Source organism: Pinus tabuliformis, chromosome X (assembly GCF_031772625.1).
Source record: "Pinus tabuliformis cultivar Carrire ecotype Pingquan chromosome X, CPIR1, whole genome shotgun sequence".
Lineage (NCBI taxonomy): Eukaryota > Viridiplantae > Streptophyta > Pinopsida > Pinales > Pinaceae > Pinus > Pinus tabuliformis.
Window position 1 is genome coordinate 229,276,478 of NC_142308.1, and position 16,040 is coordinate 229,292,517.

General features: G+C 36.8%; 1 protein-coding gene across 1 annotated transcript; it reads right to left on the reverse strand.

Moving 5' to 3' along the window:
- Positions 1–14,049: 14,049 nt before the first annotated feature.
- LOC149139187 (toll/interleukin-1 receptor-like protein) lies at positions 14,050–15,433 on the reverse strand. The gene is made up of 2 exons (XM_089450043.1): positions 14,861–15,433; positions 14,050–14,581 (listed from the first exon to the last, which is right to left on the reverse strand). Exon 1 carries the CDS (start codon positions 15,402–15,404, stop codon positions 14,952–14,954), a length of 453 nt encoding a protein of 150 aa, XP_089306169.1. The 5' UTR covers positions 15,405–15,433; the 3' UTR covers positions 14,050–14,581; positions 14,861–14,951.
- Positions 15,434–16,040: the final 607 nt, after the last annotated feature.

Below are 16,040 nucleotides of genomic sequence, written 5' to 3' on the forward strand. Positions count from 1 at the left end.
AAAACCCAAACACTCAAAAAGAAAAAAAAAAAGAATTAACCCCCACAACTCCCATAGTTGAGCAACCTACATCCTTATCCACACCTCCTTTCCCTGAAATATTACAAATTGATAAAGGAGTGGAAAAACAAATTTGGTTGCCTGACTATAATTTTCTAGATGAATTGAAGAATGTCTGTATCAAGATTCCCTTGTTACAAGCCATTAAAGAGATTCCTATTCTAGCAAAAACAATAAAGGAGTTGAGTCTTAAAAGACCAGGAAGGAAACCAAGAGATACCAGAAGGATCCACCTGGTAGGGAAAATTGCAGATATCATGATGGGAAAAATTACTATGCAGAAATATGTAGATCCCGGTAGTCCAATTGTCAAAACACATATCAATGGGGTAGAAATACCAAATACTTTGATTGATTTAGGGGCTGCTATCAACATCATGAGTAGACAAACTATGGAACAGCTAAAACTTCCTAATCTTCTTTTTACATCGACTTTATTGCAACTTGCAAATTGATCAATTATTAAACCATATGGTGTATTAGAAGACATTCCAGTCTCCCTAGACTCTTGGGAATATCCAGTGGATTTCATGATTTTAACTCCCAAGAGTAATCTAGGAGGACATCCTCTTATTTTAGGAAGACCGTGGCTAGCCACAGCTGATGCTTTCATAAGTTGTAGGTCTGGGGATATGTATATTTCTGATGGTAATTCGACAAAGAAGTTCAATCTGTATCCTACAGCAAACGAAATTACAGAAATAGGGGATAATGAGTGGGTTGATGATGAAGATACTATACAACCTGTCTTTACCATTTCTGAGATTAGTGAAGATAGTCAAATTCTGAACACATTAGAAAATTTTGAACCATCTTCAGAAAATGACCACACACAATTTCAGTTGGATTCTGACATTGAGTATCTATCATCTAGACAAATGTCTCTTTTCTCTATGGAAGAGTTTGGTAGTTCTGCCATTGAGATTTTTCCAGGAAAAACATTGAATATCAACAAAAACTTGGAAAAATCACAACAGGAAGGGCTAACCAAAGTCTTGCAAAAACATTCCACTGCATTTGCATGGGAGTATATTGATATGAAAGGTATTGACCCGGACTTGCATTCATCACATCTACATTGAGGAAAACAGTAGACCAATCAGACAGCCTCAAAGAAGGATGAATCCAAACCTTAGGGAAATAGTGAAAGAAGAGCTCCAAAAGTTACTTAATGTAAACTTCATTTACCCCATTTCAGATAGTCGGTGGGTTTCTCCTTTGGTTATAGTACCTAAAAAGAATGGTAAATGGAGGGTTTGCATTGATTATAGGGAATTGAACAAAGCAACTTTGAAGGATCACTTTCCTTTACCCTTTATTGATCAAGTATTAGATACTTTATCAGGTAAAAAGTATTTCTCATTTTTGGATGGTTTTAGTGGTTACAATCAGATTCAGGTAGCACCTGAAGATCAGGACAAGACCACATTTACCTGTCCATGGGGGACTTTTGCTTACCGAGTACTTCCTTTTGGATTATGTAATGCACCCGCAACATTTCAAAGGGCAGTACTAGGAATCTTTTCTAATCTAATTCATGATTGTGTAGAGGTCTATATGGATGATTTTACAGTTTATGGTAACTCATTTGAAGAGGCATTAGAAAATTTGGAAAAAGTCCTTATAAGATGTAAAGAAACAAATCTTTCATTAAGTCATGAAAAATGCTTTATGATGTTTACTGAAGGGATTGTTTTAGGACATCATATTTCAGGAGATGGAATTAAAGTTGATAGATCAAAAGTTGAAGTCATCTCCAAGTTACCTGTTCCAAATTGTCAAAAAGATGTTAGAAGTTTTCTTGGATTTACTAGATATTATAGAAGATTTATTGAAAACTTCACTAAGATAGCATCTCCGCTTTTCAAATTGCTTACAAAAGACTGTGAATTCAATTGGGATCCTGACTGTCAATCTGCATTTGAAACTTTAAAAACAAGAATATCTGAAGCACCCATTTTGAGAGGACCAAATTGGAAACTTCCTTTCCATATTTCTACAGATGCTTCAGATACAGCTCTAGGAGCTGTGTTGGGTCAAAAGGATTTAATTCCTTATGCCATTTACTACACCAGTAAAAATTTGACTCCCACTGAGTTAAATTATACTGTGACTGAAAAAGAGTTCTTAGCCGTTGTTCATGCAATCAACAATTTTAGACATTATATAACCGGCTATGAAACTTTTGTCCATACTGATCATTCTGCAATTAGATATCTCATGAACAAACCTGTTACTAATGGCAAAGTTACAAGATGGCTTTTACTTTTACAAGAATTCAATGTTACTGTGTTAGATAGACGAGGGAAACAAAATACAGTAGCTGATTTCTTGTCTAGAATCCAAAATACTAATGAAGATTCTCCTGTAGAGGATAAGTTTCCAGATGAATATTTGTTTGCAGTAACTACTAAAACTCCTTGGTATGCAGACATTGCTAACTATTTGGTTACAGGGAAGCTACCTCCACACTTATTTCCTAATGAGAAAAGGAAAATCATTCAGGAAAGTTCAAAGTATTCATGGATTTCTAATGAATTGTTCAAAACAGGGCTAGATTGTGTGATCAGAAGATGTGTTCGGGAAGATGAAATGCCTGACATCCTTAAGGCATGTCATGATGAACCGTGCGGTGGACACTTTGCTGACAAGAGGACTGCCTATAAAATCCTTTCTTTAGGATATTATTGGCCTTCTCTCTTCAAAGATGCAAAACAATATGTTAGAAGGTGTGACAGCTGCCAAAGAGTTGGGAGACCAACTCTTTCAAATGAAATGCCATTACAACCACAGGTACTCATCGAACCCTTTGAAAAATGGGCTTTAGATTTCATTGGACCTATTAATCCACCATCTAGACAAAAGAAGTATATATTGGTTTGCACTGATTATGTTACTAAATGGGTAGAAGCCAAGGCATTGCCTTCTGCCACTGAAAATTCAGTTGTTCAATTTCTTTTTGAGGATATTTTTACTCGTTTTGGTGTCCCAAGAGAAATTGTGACAGATCAGGGAAGTCAATTTACATCTAACTTGATGGAGAAGCTGATGGAAGAATACAAAATCAAGCACAGAAAATCTACTCCATACCATCCGCAAGCAAATGGTCAAGTGGAATCCACAAATAAAGTTCTTGAGAGCATCATCACCAAAACTGTTCATCTCCATAGAAGAGATTGGGCAGAAAGGCTTCCTGAAGCCTTATGGGCCTATAGAACTACATGGAGGAACAAAACAGGACATTCTCCCTATGAACTTGTTTATGGGAAAGAAGTCTTGCTTCCCATTGAGTTTCAAGTCAAGACCTTCAAGATGGCAGTTCAGTTGGGGATGAATCTATCAGAAGCCCAAAAGCACAGAATGGAGCAGCTGAATGAGCTAGATGAAATAAGACAAGATGCAATTTTAAGGACTGATCTAGTTCAGCACCAAAGAACTAAATGGCATGACAGATATATCAAAGAGAGAAAGTTTCAAAAGGGAGATTGGGCGTTACTGTTTGATTCCAAGTTTAAAGACTTCAAAGGAAAATTTCAAACTCATTGGCTTGGACCATATGAGATTGATGAAGTCTTTAGCAATGGAGCAGTTCGAGTCAAGACTATTGATGAATTTCAAACTCCTCTCATTGTGAATGGCCACCGATTGAAAATTTATCATAAGCCACTCTCAAAAGAGGACTTTGTCAAAATATTTCAAGAAAATTCTGCAATAAGGCTGGTGGAGAAGAATTCTTCTCCTCCATCAGCCTAATCTTTGTTTCTTTCAGTTAAAAAAAAAAAAAAAAGAGAGAAAAGAAAAGAAATCTTTTGTATAAGCCTGAAAACCAATCATAGATTGGCAGTCTTATACAGAAAATGTAGAGTGAAAATCAGGGACACCTGACACTCTATATTTTCCAAAAAAAGAAAATCTCTCTTCCTCTCCATTTTCACTCCACTTGTCATTTCCATCTTCACCTCCATCTCATCTTCATCTCCATTCCACTTCACTCCACTACACTTCCATCTCATTTCATTCATCTCATTTCATTTCCACCAGTGAAGTCCCTCTCAGGACTATTTCATTTAGTTAAGTCTTCTCTAACTATTTTTTTGTACAGTCAGAAGGGTGTTGTTTCAGTTTCCGCAGCTGGAAACCGTTTCCGCAGCTCAAACCAGTTTCCGCAGCCAGAAACGATTTCCGCAGCCAGCACACTCTGTCTCTACAACCAGGATTACTCTGTTTTCAAAAATCACAGTCAGAGGTATCATCATCACCAAGGGCAGCAAGGATATGAGGCATCTGCAAGATCAGAAAGCAATAATGGGTCAGCAACCTTAATCAACAAATGGCAAACTTATGAAGGTATGATCAAAATCTTTTCCAAACAACAATTTAATGTCATTTTATGCATAGTTATTAAATCGTGGAAAGAGCCACTAAATGCAATGATTCGGCAAGATCATCCCACTCCTCCTCCACGATAATGCTTCATCCACCTCATACCTTTCTAACGGTCCCCTAATCATCATTAATTCAAAACTTGAAACGGGGCTGCTCCTCCATTACTGGCCGTACCTCTGTGACGTAACCCAATGTACCACAGCTCTCCTTACCATCGTTTCCACAGCCAACGCTGAGATGTGTGCTTAAGCCACCCGACTCTAAAGGATTCGGCCGTTATTCCGTCCACTTATCACTCCATTTCCGCATGCATTGAACTCATTTCTCATTTTTGTCTTCTACTCCCTCGTACTCACACCATTTCCACTCTCATTTCGGCTGCAAACTCCACAGCTCTGTTTCAAACCCCGATTACAGTTCTACAATACACCTTGCATTACGTTACGGCTACTCCACTTACAGCCGTAATCCACCTGTTTTTTCTCGTGAGCATCCTCCTTGAGCATCCACACACAGTCAAAGCTTCAGCCGAAGTTGAGAGCCGAAGATGGGGAAGCTGCGTAGGGCTGAACTTGAGGGTCCAAAGTATTTAGAAGGGTATCCACAGACGAAGGAAACATTAAAGAAAGCAAAGTGGTTGAAGTTTATTCAAAAATTCAGAGGGTATAATAAGGAGGTAACGAAAGAATTTGCTCGATCCTTCAATGGACACACCGTGGAAGTAGGGGACCTGAAATTCACAATAACAGAGGCCACAATAGCAGCAGCAACCAGTTTACCACAGCAGGGAGACAGATGGTTTAAAAACAAAGGTCTGGATGATCAAGGGTGGAAAGACATGCTCAAGAACCCAGGTATGGACACTTCAATATTCACTAAAGGGATTCCTGTGCATGTAATTAAGGAAGAATGGACTGCATTGTTATTACTTGTTCAAAAGTTTATCACATGTGAGGGCCGCTTTGGCACTATGTATATGTACCATGCAAGGATTATGATGAATTTCATGGAAGGCCATGCCCTCAATTTACCCTACTTTCTGTTAGCAAGCCTAAAGAAAATGAGTTCCACTGTCCAAAAGCATGTAGGCCATATTGAACCCCACTTGTATCATCACGGGTTCATTAGAATTCTCATAGAAGAGCAATTGAAGAATAACAAGGATACATGGGAAAAGTTTCTAATCAGAAACCATTTCCAAGAGGTGACTGAAGCCTCTAGCAGTTCCCCTAGAATCCCAAAAAGAAGTAGGAGAAGAGAAAGAGATGTTGCAGCCCAAGATCCTCCTACAGTAGAAACTCAAGAAATTGCTCAAGAAGAAGAGGAAGAGGGAGATAAAACCAAGAAACAGAAAAATGATAAAGGGAAAACAATTGTTCAAGAATCATATCCATCACCTGAACCTTCAGTAGAAGAAGACTCTCAAACCTTGGCTGATAGACTAGCACAACTTCAAGCTGCTGCCCTCTCAAAGAAGAAACAGAAAGAAAAACAGAGTGCCCAGCAAAAGAGCACTAGTGCACAAGTGAGAAGAAGCAGTAGACTTAAAGAAAAAATGAGTATGACTAAAGAAAAACAATCACATTTCATTGACTTAGGTGAAGGAACACCTGAAAAAGGTCCAGCTCAGCAAGACATAGAGGCAAGTCCTCCACGTGAGGAAAGTCCTTTTCAGCAGGAAAGAGGAAACAGTCCTCCTTTATCAGAATTTGAGTTCAGGCCGAGAAAAACACCTGAGGTAGATTCCACCCAGCAAGAAGCCTATAACTACTTAGAGTCCTTGGAACAATCAGCTGCAGGTCCAAGCACTATATTGCCTCTTGATGAACAGGTCCAATCTTTAAAACAGGAGGTGTTTGAGCTAGAAGTCCTGAACCGGCATATTAAACAAGAAAACGAAGCATTGAAAGAACAAAGCAAGGTGGACAAAATTGTCCATGACAATACCATGCTTCACTTAGGACTCTGGCAGAAGAAGAACAGAAAATTGAAGAGAAAATGTAAGAAGCTGAGCAGGGCATTGATCAATTTGAAATTCAGGTATTTAGTCAGAAAACCAAGGACAATTTTGGCAGCAAGGAGAAAGAGAAGAAGGCTAGATGTTTTGGCAGAAGCATCTGAGCACATGGATTGAAAAACAATGACAAAGTTTTGGTTGCATGAGGACATGCAACACCTTCACAGTGGGGGTATGTTGAGCCTCAAACCTACACTTCTTTACACATCCTCTCAGCCTCCTTTTCCTATTCATTTCCTTCTTTTGCCACTCATTCCCTCCATCAAATTGCTCAAATCATTGTATTTTAGGACTTTTTACATGGTTTGCTAATTATGCTAATGACTGTTGTTGGTTTAGAATTTTGGTTCAAAATGCTGCGTTTCCGCAGCTCACACAGGGTTTCCGCAGCTGATCCCTGTTTCCGCAGCCAACCTCGGATTCCGCAGCCGTTTTATTAAATGATATGTTCCAGGTGTCCTCCGGGAAGAAGAGCCACATGGGCAAGTTCGTGGAACCAAGGACATGGTGTGTGTCCTTCCAGCTCACCCAAACCGGTCATAAAAACCCGTGGTCAACGAGGAGGCAAATACGGTCAACAGAAGTCACTGGCGGTGGCACGGCTCTGCATGTTCTGTTTTGGAGCACGTGAAGAACAGGTGGCATCTTCCTCAGCCACGAAGACAGTGGGAAACATGAATCCAACATCAGATTGAATGCCCACAACGACCGTTGCCTAAATCCGAGGACGCAGCAAGATTACGTGTTTTTACACAGCTGCTTGAATAGCTTAGTTTTCGTTAAGTTAGTTTTCTTTCCTCTGTTATAAATAAAGCGTCTTTGAACGCTGGATAGTTAGTCGTTAATCCATTTTGTAAACACTGTTGAAACCTCTTTTGTAAAGCGTTTTATAAGCTCCCCACTGTATTTTACATTTGTTGTTAATCTATGAGAAGATTGTTCTGTTTCTAAGCATGTAACTGCTCTTTGGATTGGCTGAAGTAGGCAGAGGACCCCTGTTTGCTGCAGCCACTGTACAGTAGTTTTACTTTTAATTTCTTGCATTTCTTTTTCTGATTTCATGTATATTAATGTACAGTTATCTTTATGAATTGCTGCATTTTATTTTTTTCAACATGTATATTAGTGTACATAAACTTTGAATTCTGCTGATTTACATTTCTGCACTTTTGTTCATGACTGATCAGTGTGTTATGCAAGTTTCTTAGGCGAGCCCGGGACAGTTTTCTTTCTTTTCTTCTTACAACTAGTGGCATGTGTGATCATCTTGTCTAGGCTGCTGACCTTTATTTTTCTGCAGTTTGATTTTCATTAGTATCATTTCTTTAACTTGCACTTTACTTTCTGCTCAGTAGTGATCAAGTTGTTCATTTATTGATGGTTCTTTTTCTATAATCAACTAACTTTATTGGAGCCAAAATATTACTTAGTGCAGCTTGGTTTATTTTGCTTTAAGACTCACATTACTGACCTGTTCATAATTGTTCTCACATGATTAGGAAAAGGTTAAAATAGTGTGATTTCTCTCACTTAAATTTCACATTGATTAGATTAAAATGAAGAGTTAAAATAGTGTAAAGTAGTGTAAAGTAGTTGTTCTTGCTTTTAATTGAGTTAATATAGATTTCATTTTCATTTTCATCAACAGCAGAGATACTGGGCCGATGCCATTAGTCCTTTATTTCATTTTAAGCTTTGATTTTATTTCAGTTATTGTTCAAGTTTTCTTTTAGAATACTCTTTAAGTTTCAAGAAATCACTTAGAAATCATCACAATCACCCACATTCACTCGCTTTATTACATCTCCATCACATCACATTAGGAAAGATACAATCAAAAACAAACTAAAAAGATAAAAACGACAAAAGACTTAGAAAAGGTTATCTAAGTACATATAGTACACCTCACTTCATCAGCTTACGAGCCCCGGGTTGACATTTAAAAGTTGCAATTTAGACATCACTAAATTGACCAAACAGGTATACTGGGAAAGACCAAAAGGAAAATGATACAATAAATAAAACCAATTGAGTGATAGAAACAACCAACAAATATGTAACATCGACATGATTGGGTCCACTTGAACAAAGGACAAGATAATATTCCCTGTGAAAATGGTAAGTTGAAGTAATTGTGATGGCATATTTGATATCATGAAAGTATGATGGCACCTAAGGAACAAATATTTGATTGAAATCCATTGCAGGAACAAGGCAAGGAACCTTTCTTGCGATGATAACAAGTATGATTACTGTGTGAGGATATAAAAAGATAACCAATTGTTCTCATGGTTGAATAGAATGATTATCTATTAATAATCCATCAGACCTTACATGTCAAATGTAACAAATGATTTGTTGTTGAATGAAGAATATAACAAACCAAGTTTCGATATATAAGGAAAAAATTATATTACAGTAACATGGCAAGTATGAAATGGTCAATAGACATATGCATACAAGAGGGAGAGGACCCATGGTTGTATACAGACACAAAATTGTGAATAATGTACATTAGTAACTTGTAATATAGAATGACAAAGGGGACTGAAATTGAAAAAAAATTGCAATAAGGGCCTTTGGTTGGCACTAAATAAAATAAAAAAGTAGCCCAAAATGGGTGTAACTAAGTTTACTTGATGAATTAGACAACAATATGGCCATCTTAAATATGGAAAAAAAAGAAAGTCATCTTAAACTCTACTCGTGCATGACCAATTCCTATTGTAACATTTGAATTAAGGTAAGGGGGTATAGTAGTGCTATTTAATACAATATATCATAAAGACAGAAACAAAAATGGTTTCTCAAACTCTTAATACCACTATATGAATGGTGCAAATAAAATTGATACTTTCGTGATCTGAAGTGGAACCACATAATGGAGTCCTCTGAAATTGTCTTACCCATTGGGTAAGTAAAAGGACTAATTACTTTTGTTAATGAACTAAAATGACACTGCTAACTCTTATTGAGGGCATACTGATAACTCATGTAGAGTTGTGATACATGCTTATGACCCATGTTGGGTACAAAAGTAATAATTGATGATTTCTTTAATAAAGTTTGAAAGATATGTATATATGTTCTTAAATGATGATTGACTAAAACTAATGACAACCACAATGACTGTGGAATATGGTGTATCGAACATACTATTCTTGTTCGAACCATTGTTTTTCAGATAGAAAGGTTATGCTCAGAAGCAAGAAATCACATAGGTTAAATTGTGCTGGTGTATCTAACATACTATTCTTGTTCGAACCATCTTTTTTCAGAGAGAAAGGTTATGCTCAGAAGCAAGAAATCACAAGGTTAAATTGTAGTGGAAGCACTTCAGCTAAAACAAACTACCTAAGAGGATGAGGATTTTATGTGCAACACATATTCTATCTTGTTTTGAAGGATGGAAACACCAAGGATGGTGTTTTTCTTGAGGGGGAATGTAACACCCCTGAGTGAAAATTAAATATTTAATTTACTTTCACTATAAAGACTTGGTAAATCATGGGCTATGTGGAAAGTCTAGTGAAAAAATTTAATGTTTAAAGTTTATTTTAATTTTATATGAAAGTGGTTAAGGAAAGTATTGGAATTCACTAGGCAAAAGACTAAATGAAATTTTTAGTGGGGAAAATAAGCCAAACACGTGAGGCCACTAAGAAGGAAGTGGTGAAAAATATTACCTTGAACAAGACCATGTTAAGGTAATGTGGGGTGCTGCCACTTAGGTATTGTTGATGTCTTTGGGATAGGCATTGCAAGGTCATTGTTAATAAATTGTTTTGGGAGTGGAAAAATAGCTTCTAGGAGAACTAGTGTTTGTCATTCTGGTTAGTTGTGAGGAGAAGGAGGAGAAGTCACCTCTACAGTCTTGATGCCTTTGGGATAGGCTTTGCTAGGTCATTGTTAATAAATTGTTTTGGGAGTGGAAAAATGGCTTCAGGGAGAACTAGTGTTTGTCATTCTGGTTGGTTGGGAGGAGAAGGAGAAGTCTTTCTGCTTTGTGAATTCCTAAGCAACCTAACTAACAAATAAGTATTTTGTGTTTATAAGTTTGTAGCGTCTAGAGTTTTGTAAAGATAGGTTTTTGTCCTAGAGCATTTATGGGATTAATGGAATTCTATTAATCCGTTGAATTGTAAATCTGTGTGAAGTTAACTATGTAGGACGATAAAGTCTTTTGACATGGAAGAGTTGAGATGTGTAAAGTAGATGGATTAATTAACACAAATAGGAGTTGGATGTTTCCTCTGAGGTTACTCTGCAGTCCTTATCTTTGTACGAATATATATATTTACACCTGTGGATTCCCAAGGTTCTAGTCGATTTCGAAGGAATTGAATTTCACCTGCCCCTTGGACTGCCGGTACTAAACATAACCATAAATAAAATGAGTAAGGCATTGTATCCTGCGGAATTAAATGTAGGGCTTCTAGCAAACAACCTGCAATTGCAATTATAAGTATAACGTGAGAGGACCTCATAATTAAATCATGAATTAGGCATGCAGAAGGTAATGTTAAATTCTACATGCTGCAAGTAGACATTATATTACATAAACAAAAACAGATTACATGCAAATAGTTGATACTAGAAATCTTTTCCTTTATTATACATCAAAGAGAAACTACAATAAGTATCTCGACCATTTTAAGTACTACGTCTAAAGAATTATGTCATGAACGGCAACCAATATAAGCAAGGATGTAAGTGTAACCGAAATAGAAGTTCAGATGAAAGACCTGAAGAGAGGTGAAACCCTTGTACCGTAATTCCACAGAGGTTGATTTGAGATGGTAATGAAGAAATAGAAATACATTACAGGAAACTAAACAAACAAAATATTTAACTAAGAATTGTAGGCTAAACAGTGAGAAGTAAAACGAGGAATTTGAAAAAGAATCAATTAATGAAAAAAAAAATTATTTCCAGCACAGAATTATAAAGTAACCCAGTAGTGAAGAGCTCACGTGATGTGCTAGTAATGTCACAGCCGTTGCTGGAGTAACTCTAGAATACATTATTATTAAAACAATGAAAATGTCTGCAAGTACCAACTACAATCTTAGGGCGGGGGGTAACAGAACAAAACGAACAGCCGTTTGAATGAAACGATAAGGAATGAAACATCAACGTAACAAGACCACCACGTACAGTCGAAGGGAATTCCTTATTTTCTAAAAACGGTTACATATATATAAATACATACAGAGCATGATAACCGTACTAACTAGAAATAGTACTCCACAATAAATATTAATACAACAGTTCAAAATGAAATCCTCTATGCGAGCGAATATCAATTATAGTAGCGCCAAAAATCCTATATTTCCTCCAAGGATTGCAATAAATAAATACATTGTTACAGGCTAGCTGTTAAAACTCGATTATGTTCATCAAACCCTGTGTAAGCTCTGGGATTCGACAAGGAAGCACCCAGTGGAGTCATAACGTTGTTAACAGTAACTGGTGAAAAGAGAACCAAGATTAATAAGAATCTGTTTAGATGGTGAAGATCTCTACAATCTGTAAAAATTTGTATCTAATAATACCCTAACATGTATACCATCAACAAACTGAATGAGAACTAGGTTGCGTAGAAGCAAAGTTAATAATGTAAATAGACTGGTGGAGGAAACGCCTCTACCTGTAGTAGCCCCCTCTTGAGCCTGCGGGCGCCATGCTAAGAATTAAAATAAGGTAGAACATTACCCATTTACCGAACATTATCCCGAGAATTCAAAAAGTAGCTTGTTAAAAAATGCAAGTGGGCAAGCTCCCTCATTACCTTGACTGCAGAGCTCTGAGACCCATTATTCACACAGCACCAGACCTGTCATGAGTCCCTGTCTTTCAGAGAACTAGAAAGTGGAACAACAAATTATAATAAGAGTAGGAACTTTGGCTTGAAATTACAATGGAGTTGGAAGTGATAAAGAAACTAAAACTGTATGCGCACCAGGGGTTTAGTTGCATACGATGGAGCCTACAAGCTCAAACTTGGAAACACAAATGGGAATGCTGGTGAAGCGGAGTGAGTGAGGGTAGTTACCCCTTAACCACCTTGCTCGATTCTTGACCAGCGGATTGGAACCCTAGTCCGTCAACGGTGGAGATTGTGTCGATCTTGCCACAACGTAGTGGTATGATCGCTTGGTTCGAGAAAGTTCTCCAAAGGAATTCACTCTTTGCTTTATAAATAATCCGAGCAGCCGAAGGATGTTTAGCCAAGAAATTATAACATTGTGCTATGTCGGAATATATATATATATATAAAAGAGTTGAGAACATTTACATAATGATACGCCACTAATTATCAATGCTGACAATGCAATACGTATGAACAAGCCCATCATAACAGTTGTAATGCGATAATATTCACAAGTAGTTATTGGAAGAATACTATATAGAGGATATTAGGGTTATGACCTTGCCTTTTACAGTAGAGTTAAAGTTAAAGTCATGCTAGCGTAGTGGGAAAAGTATATAAAAAAATTGTTACGAAGGGATGTTACAGGTAGAGATTGAATATGCGTTTTGAAATTGCCCATTCAGCATATTCAAATGCTTTCTCTTATTCCAATGATAGTTAGTGGGGAAAGGGTTCGTCTCTATGGCAGGTGAGGTTTTGTCAGATATAAGAGTAGCCATAGCTGAAATTTTATATATCCACCTTGACAATTCCTTCCTCTCTCTGACATTTGTCTCCCTCTCTAATATATACCTCAATAATCACGGTTAATACCAAAATTTATCTTCCCCATTATGAATGATGGGGAAAAATAATTCTCTTCATTGCTCACAAGTTGAATAAAGGTAATCATGTGCTCTAACCTTAGCACGCCCCACTTTAATGTATTGCATTTTCTTATTTCATATAATTTTAAAAGCATAAAAGTGGTGGCTATTTTTCTACTCCAATATTATAAGTTATACATATAAATTACACTACTTTGTAGGTTTAAAAGAGATTAATTCACTGTTTTAAAATTAAAAAAACAATTAAATGTAAAAACATAATTAATTAATATTTAAATTATCAAAAATAAATCACAATAATATTATTTTTTTAATTTAATTTTTAATGAAATTAAAATTATTTTAAATTTTTTCAAGATGGTAAATATAAATATATTTTTATTCATTCAATTCAAAATGGATGTGGAATAAAATGGTTGTCATTATTTTTTAAATAACGATGTTATAATCAATTTCAACCTGGTAAATTATAATTCATATTTAAAAACAAAGCAAATCCATTACTTTCCAGTAACTATATTCAACATTCTCACAATGAATCAATTTCTTATTTTCCAGGAGTGATATAAGTAGGTGTAGCATCTATGCATATCATATGTATTTGTTTGGTTCAATTGTATAATTTAAACCTGGTAAATACATGTAACAACTTAGTTAAAATTTTTATCTTAGCTTCTTGTCCATGGTGGATATATATTATCTTAAAACTTTTTACCAACAAAAATATGAAAACTACTAAAATATTTTTTTATATACATTTAAAAATAAATTATAACCATACTTAATTATTAAAACAAAATGATTTTAATACATTAATTATGAAACTTATTATTCATTGAATCTCAGAATCTTATTCAATGGATTATTATTCATGAATCTTATTCAATGGGTTAATTATGAAACGTCGAAAGGGTTTCTGACGCCACAGTATAGGTACAAATCAAATTGGACAAATATATTTTGGCTTTTAATACATCTCTACTGCGGACATTAGAGAAACTGCATCGCCAATAAGCCATGACAATTTCAGTAGAAGATCTGTAATCTACTGCGGAAGTTAGAGAAACTGCATCGCCAATAAGCCATGACAATTTCACTAGAAGATCTGTAATCTATTACGGGTATTAGAGAAACTGCATCGCCAATAAGCCATGATAGTTTCGCTAGAAGATCCTTCGACCTTCACGACGAGCACGCCCATGGGGATTTAATCATAAGAAGATTCTTCTTTCATGATGGGCACCGTAATGGTGGAGCAGTAGGATTAAACTGAAGTCCAATGGTCCGTCTTTTACCCACATCCTCAAGTACAACGGTTCCGTCTTTTACCCACATCAACCACACGCCTCGCCAATGCTGCTTATTTATATGTGAAGGAAAAGGGTTAAGTAGTTCAGAAAACTGATCAGTTTTTACCTTTAAATACTTTATATTACACAAAATAACATCCCAAAACTATAAGTTATTTAGCTAATACTTCTAATAACTTCATCCAATCAAGTTTACCCAAACCACTATACATGTGTATATGAATAAATAAGTCAAACGCAGCAGTTGATTTACCCAAACCACTATACATGTGTATATGAATAAATAAGTCAAACGCAGCAGAACAGGGAAGAGTGAGTTACTAACCTATTTATGTCTTCTTGAAGTGACCACCCAAATGGACGGCAGAGTTGGAAGAAAGCATCCTTCCAATCACCAACTTCTTTTTCGCTTTATCTCAGGCACGACTGCCAGATTTTTCTGGTACCCGCGTGGTGAACAGGTCGAATAGAGGAACGGCTATCGCCGACTCCTCATCCTTCCCTTGAAGTAGTACTTGCGGCGCGATAAGAGAGACTTCTCTGAGGCACCACGCAGATTGTGCGTAATTGTGGGAGAATATTGGAATCAAGATGCGACTCACCTCAATTGCTTGTTGCAAGCTTGCAGAGATGTCATCTCCCCTGCTCATTTGGTGGGTGTCAACTAATACGCGGAAACCTGCGCCGGTGAGAGCCTCGTATAGATGATCAACGAAGCCTGTGCTCACATCGCGTCCTTTGAAGCTCAGAAACACGTCGTAAATTTCGGATTTCTTGTATCCGTCCCCTCCTAATTCGATTGCAATCGGAGAAGCTATTTCTTCAAGTTGTCTATGGGAAACACCCGGCGTGGGAAGACGCCGGCTCATCCTCCTCACATAAACGTCGATGAAGATTGGCAGAGAGGAGGGGCGAACGCGGGCCGATCATGGTCGCCTGTGCAGCGAAAGTGGGAGAGGAGGCTTGGGCTAGGGTCAGAAACAATATTTCTTCTCTGAGCGGATGAACTATATTTATGAATGTGTTGAGGTAAACGAAAGGTCAAAAGTGGCTGGGAAAAGGAACGGTTGAGTTAGGGCGAGAGGTGAAGCTGGTAGGTGTCGTAAGAATGTGAGGTGAGGTAAGACGAGAGGTGAAGGTGTTTGGTGGCGTCGAGGAAAAAGGAGAAGCTAAGGTGGCGTTGATAAGTATACATTAAGCACTTTTATTCTTCCCAGAGCATATTCATTGTATATTCTCTTTTAGTAGGTTCAAAAGAAATAGTTGAAGTTCATAAATTGGAACACCAGATTTGAGGAATTAAACCTCAAGTGTAGCCGTAGCTATTGGATCTCATATTCATGGCAGATTATTTTGTATTAGGTGGAAAAGAAATAAGTTAATATAATTTTGTCATTGTATTTTAATTTTCACAAAGGATTCCTTACCTCCAACAAAGAATTCCTTACCTCCAATGGTTCGAAAGCACATTTTTTTATTTAGTTGATGTAATTTTTTTTTCGTTT